Source organism: Corythoichthys intestinalis, chromosome 21 (assembly GCF_030265065.1).
Source record: "Corythoichthys intestinalis isolate RoL2023-P3 chromosome 21, ASM3026506v1, whole genome shotgun sequence".
Classification (NCBI taxonomy): Eukaryota; Metazoa; Chordata; class Actinopteri; order Syngnathiformes; family Syngnathidae; genus Corythoichthys; species Corythoichthys intestinalis.
Genome location: NC_080415.1, coordinates 15060468 through 15066467, shown reverse-complemented (window position 1 = coordinate 15066467; position 6000 = coordinate 15060468). Strand labels below are relative to the sequence as shown.

Genomic DNA, 6000 nt, shown 5'->3' with positions numbered 1-6000 from the left:
AGTGTTTACCGCCATACATATATGATAGTTATAAATTCATGTAAAAAACAATCTATTGTGACTACCTTGTACAGCATACTAGAGGCTTGATCTCGCATATATACCATAATTTTTGGACTATAAGCCGCTACTTTTTTCCTTCATTTTGAATCCTGCGGCTTATAGTTGAGTGCGGCTTATTTGTGGATTTATTTGGGTTAATAGGCAACACTTTATTAAACAGTGGCATCATAAGACTGTCATAAGACCGTCATAATGACATGACACTATCAAGGGCATTACTGAATGATTATGACAGATGTCATTAAGTGTCGTTATGTCGCTAACTCCATTTATATCCAGCTTGGATCTTTTACATCCATTCAAAAGTGAGATAATTTGCCGGACAACACGAAATGACATCTTTTGTAAGCATTCATTAATGCTCATGACTTTGTCATGACATAATTATTATTGTCTAATGACAGTCTTTTGGCGCGACTGTCAAATAAAGTTTTACCAAATATACCAATTAATGAAACAACTGGAACAGTAACTGAAGAAATAATTAGCAAAAAACACACATTTTGATTGCTACTTATATCTGTAGCGCTGCAATGCATGCTAGGAGGCATATTGGACAACAACACTATTGACAGCAGGTGGCAGCAGAGGTTGACTGTCCCCTCCAAGGGAACAGTGATGGCCAAATGAAGCTTCTTGAAGCAATGAAGCTTTGCAGCCAATTGGTTCAAAGCTTCATGGAGGTTCATTTGGTCTTCTGACAGTCGTATGATGCTGCTGTCAAATAAGGTGTTACTGGTTAATATCTTTTGGTGTAAATATCCCATAATAGAGTGAAACAATAGAGTAACAAATGCCGCTTTCGTGCTGGTGGCGGCTTATAGGTGAGGCTTGTAGTGCGAAAGTGACGGTATATTTTTGACATGCAAGATGACCAAAAAGTACTGAAACATTAAATTGTTCAAGAGTTTTACAGAAAGTCAAACTAAAGTTATGCTGCATTTATGCTCATTTTGATATGTTACCCCAAGTGCTAATAAAGGAGCACACAAAATTTATGTCACACAGGTAAGCGACTACAGCAACCTTGTGGCCCTGCCGGGAGCGCTTGCCCCTCTTCTTGCCCTTCCCCCCTCCTCCGCCACCGCTCTTCGCAACAGTGACAACAGTGTCGCCTTCCTCGGCGAGCGCATCCTTTTGCTCCGAGCTCACCACGCGGCGCACCACCTTTCTGATCACCTGCACGAATAGACCGGGGGTTGACCACGGGGACGCGTGCGTTAAGAGGCGTGCACAAGAAAGGTTGAGTTACTTTGCGGGTGACCAGATTGCCGTCACTGTCAGTGAACTGCTCCTCCGTCACAGACTCACCAGGAACGTTTCGGGCCTCCTCTCCCTGGAGTGGCCCAGTGGGAAAGACACTTCAAGAATATTGTTTGCCACACCAACAACAATCTTTTTCCAAATTCATAACAAAAGATTAAAAAAAAAAAAAAAAAAAAGATTTTCAAAACAATTCTTTTGAACACTGTTCAGAATGCTTTAAAATAATTCACTAAATAAACCCTTATTTGCACGACTTTTTTAACCCATAAAGGGCACTCATTTGACAAATGGACTGGCAGTCAATGAGTTAAATGAGTGGCCTGTAAAGGGGGGGGCATAGTTCGTGCATGAGAGGGATAACCTGACTCTGTGTTGACATTCTGCTGAAAAATAGGAGTTACATGTTGACATCATCACCAGAAAAAACACTGCAAACACCTAGGAAAAAATCCAACCTCAGTCCCACAATGATTTAGTGTGGTGCTCCTGACACATTTGTCTCATCATCATAAAAGCGCAACAAACAATAGCACCCCATTGCTAAGCTTGGACTGCACAGCCAGCTGCTCTCAATGCACTGCACTACACACATTGCACAGCAGAGCAGAGACTACACACACCTTCAGTATGACCCGCCTGCGAAACACCCTGGTTGTGACGGTGGTCTCCTCCTCGGAGCTGGACACTTCTTCTTCTACCTCTTCCTCCTCTTCCACATCATCAAAGAAACACTCACACTGGACATTTTGCGCCCACTACCAGCCACATTTTAAAGGGGTTCAACGACTCGCCAGGACTATGGCACCTTTTGCAAAGCCTTGTCTCACCTGGACTCTGCGAGCAGACCGATCGACTTCTTGCTCCTCCTCTTCTTCTTCTTTCTTGCTGCTCCGAGCTGGTGGCTGTTCAAGCGAGTCGGCCAGACTATCAGGACTGAGAAAGAAAAAGATGTTTATATCATTTAAAAATAGATGGGCAATTCAATCCATTACAACAGGGGTTTCAAACTCGATTTATTCAGGAGCCACTTGAGACAGTCTGTGAATGTGGGCCACATCAAAAAGTCCACAACAAAACTTTAAAATATTATTAAATAAAATAAATAAATACATTAGATCGATCGGGTCCGATCATGTCATTTTCAAAGTATCGGAATCGGCAAAAAAATTTCGGCCATTTACCCCCCATGAGTCATCACCTTATCGTGGTGGAGGGGTTTGCGTGTCTCAATGATCCTAGGAGCTATGTTGTCTGGGGCTTTAAGCCCCTGGTAGGGTCACCCATGGCAAACAGGTCCTAGGTGAGAGGCCAGACAAAGTATGGCTCAAAAAGACCCCTTATGATGAGCAAGATTATTGAACCCCAGTTTCCCTTGCCCGGACGCGGGTTACCGGGGCCCCCCTCTGGAGCCAGGCCTGGAGGTGGGGCTCGAAGGCAAGCGTCTGGTGGCCGGGCCTGTCCCCATGGGGCCCGGCCGGGCTCAGCCCGAAAAGGCAACGTGGGTTCCCCTTCCCATGGGCTCACCACCTGTGGGAGGGGCCAAAGGGGTCGGGTGCGTAGGGAGTTGGGCGGCAGCCAAAGGCGGGGGCCTTGGCGGTCCGACCCCCAGCTGCTGAAGCTAACTCTTGGGACATGGAATGTCACCTCTCTGGCAGGGAAGGAGCCTGAGCTGGTGTGTGAGGCAGAGAAGTTCCGACTAGATATAGTCGGACTCTCCTCCACACACAGCTTGGGTTCTGGTACCAATCCTCTCGAGAGGGGTTGGACTCTCTTCCACTCTGGAGTTGCCCATGGTGAGAGGCGCCGGGCAGGTGTGGGCATACTTATTGCCCCCCGGCTTGGCGCCTGTACGTTGGGGTTTACCCCGGTAGACGAGAGGGTAGCCTCCCTCCGCCTTCGGGTGGGGGGACGGGTTCTAACTGTTGTTTGTGCTTATGCACCGAACAGCAGTTCAGAATACCCACCCTTTTTGGAGTCCTTGGAGGGTGTGCTAGAGAGCACCCCCTCTGGGGACTCCCTCGTTCTACTGGGGGACTTCAACGCTCACGTGGGCAATGACAGTGAGACCTGGAGGGGCGTGATTGGGAGGAACGGCCCCCCCGATCAGAACCCGAGTGGTGTTCTGTTATTGGACTTCTGTGCTCGTCACGGTTTGTCTATAACGAACACCATGTTCAAACATAGGGGTGTCCATATGTGCACTTGGCACCAGGACACCCTAGGCCGCAGTTCGATGATCGACTTCGTAATCGTGTCATCGGACTTGCGGCCGCATGTTTTGGACACTCGGGTGAAGAGAGGGGCGGAGCTGTCAACCGATCACCACCTGGTGGTGTGTTGGCTCCGATGGCGGGGGAAGATGCTGGCCAGACCTGGCAGGCCCAAACGTATTGTGAGGGTCTGCTGGGAACGTCTGGCAGAATCCCCTGTCAGAAAGAGTTTCAACACCCACCTCCGGCAGAACTTCTCCCTTGTCCCGGGGGAGGTGGGGGACATTGAGTCCGAGTGGGCCATGTTCCGCACCTCCATTGTTGAGGCGGCCGATCAGAGCTGTGGCCGTAAGGTGGTTGGTGCCTGTCGTGGCGGCAATCCCCGAACCCGCTGGTGGACACCAGCGGTAAGGGATGCCGTCAAGCTGAAGAAGGAGGCCTATCGGGCCTTTTTGGCCTGTGGGACTCCGGAGGCAGCTGACAGGTACCGGCTGGCCAAGCGGACTGCGGCCTCGGCAGTCGCCGAGGCAAAAACTCGGACATGGGAGGAGTTCGGTGAGGCCATGGAAAACGACTTCCGGATGGCTTCGAGGAAATTCTGGTCCACCATCCGGCGTCTGAGGAGAGGAAAGCAGTGCACTATTAACACTGTGTATAGTGAAGATGGTGTACTGCTGACCTCGACTCGGGACGTCGTGAGTCGGTGGAGAGAATACTTCGAAGCCCTCCTCAATTCCACCGACACGCCTTCCTTTGAGGAAGCAGAGTCTGGGGACTCTGAGGTGGGCTCTTCGATCTCTGGGGTTGAAGTCACTGAGGCGGTTGGTAAGCTCCTCGGTGGCAAGGCCCCGGGGGTGGATGAGATCCGCCCGGAGTTCCTAAAGGCTCTGGATGTTGTAGGGCTGTCATGGCTGACACGCCTCTACAACATCGCGTGGACATCGGGGACAGTGCCTCTGGATTGGCAGACCGGGGTGGTGGTCCCCCTTTTTAAAAAGGGGGACCGGAGGGTGTGTTCCAATTATAGAGGAATCACACTCCTCAGCCTCCCCGGTAAAGTCTATTCAGGGGTGCTGGAGAGGAGGGTCCGTCGGGAAGTCGAATCTCGGATTCAGGAGGAGCAGTGTGGTTTTCGTCCCGGCCGTGGAACAGTGGACCAGCTCTACACCCTCAGCAGGGTCCTCGAGGGTGCATGGGAGTTCGCCCAACCAGTCTACATGTGTTTTGTGGATTTGGAGAAGGCGTTCGACCGTGTGCCTAGGGGAATCCTGTGGAGGGTGCTCCGGGAGTACGGGGTACCGAGCCCCTTGGTAAGGGCTGTTCGGTCCCTGTACGACCGGTGTCAGAGTCTGGTCCGCATTGCCGGCAGTAAGTCGAATTCGTTCCCAGTGAGGGTTGGACTCCGCCAAGGCTGCCCTTTGTCACCGATTTTGTTCATAACTTTTATGGACAGAATTTCTAGGCGCAGCCGAAGCGTTGAGGGGGTCCGGTTTGGTGACCTCAGCATTGAATCTCTGCTTTTTGCAGATGATTTAGTGCTGTTGGCTTCATCAAGCCGTGACCTCCAACTCTCACTGGAGCGGTTCGCAGCTGAGTGTGAAGCGGTTGGGATGAAGATCAGCACCTCCAAATCCGAGACCATGGTCCTCAGTCGGAAAAGGGTGGAGTGCCCTCTCCGGGTCGGGGATGAGATCCTGCCCCAAGTGGAGGAGTTCAAGTATCTTGGGGTCTTGTTCACGAGTGACGGTAGGAGGGAGCGGGAGATCGACAGGCGAATCGGTGCGGCGTCTGCAGTAATGCGGACGCTGCACCGGTCCGTAGTGGTGAAGAAGGAGCTGAGCCGAAAGGCAAAGCTCTCGATTTACCAGTCGATCTACGTTCCTGCCCTCACCTATGGTCACGAGCTTTGGGTCGTGACCGAAAGAACAAGATCCCGGATACAAGCGGCCGAAATGAGTTTCCTCCGCAGGGTGTCCGGGCTCTCCCTTAGAGATAGGGTGAGAAGCTCGGTCATCCGGGAGGGACTCGGCGTCGAGCCGCTACTCCTCCGCGTAGAGAGGAGCCAGCTGAGGTGGCTCGGGCATCTGGTTCGGATGCCTCCCGGACGCCTCCCTGGAGAGGTGTTCCGGGCATGTCCCACCGGCGGGAGGCCCCGGGGACGACCCAGGACACGCTGGAGAGACTATGTCTCTCGGCTGGCCTGGGAACGCCTTGGGATCCCGCCGGAGGAGCTGGTTGAAGTGGCTGGGGAGAGGGAAGTCTGGGCTTCCCTGTTAAAGCTGCTGCCCCCGCGACCCGACCCCGGAACAAGCGGAAGATAATGGATGGATGGATGGATATATTTTTTAATTAAATCGTTTTCTAATTGCATTTAACGTTACAGACATCCATCCAGAGTCTTTAGTTTAGGCTTAAGGTAGGGTTATCAAATTTGTCCCAATAATGGCGGTAATTATTTTTT

At 51.5% G+C, this 6000-nt stretch overlaps 1 protein-coding gene across 10 annotated transcripts in view; it reads right to left on the bottom strand.

Annotated features, from left to right (window-relative positions):
• Positions 1–756: 756 nt before the first annotated feature.
• Positions 757–6000, bottom strand: part of LOC130909316 (ankyrin-3-like) — a 127200-nt gene continuing 121956 nt past the window's right edge. For 4 of the 10 annotated variants that reach the window (XM_057825608.1, XM_057825607.1, XM_057825609.1 and 1 more), the window contains 4 exons: positions 2157–2262; positions 1950–2084; positions 1316–1399; positions 758–1242 (listed from right to left, as the gene is read on the bottom strand). In XM_057825608.1, the coding sequence (XP_057681591.1) occupies positions 1012–1242; positions 1316–1399; positions 1950–2084; positions 2157–2262 (556 nt within the window). In that variant the 3' untranslated portion in view covers positions 758–1011. Of the gene's footprint in view, positions 1243–1315; positions 1400–1949; positions 2085–2156; positions 2263–6000 lie in introns of all 10 variants that reach the window. The other 6 variants (XM_057825613.1, XM_057825615.1, XM_057825617.1 and 3 more) reach the window with 3 other exon arrangements.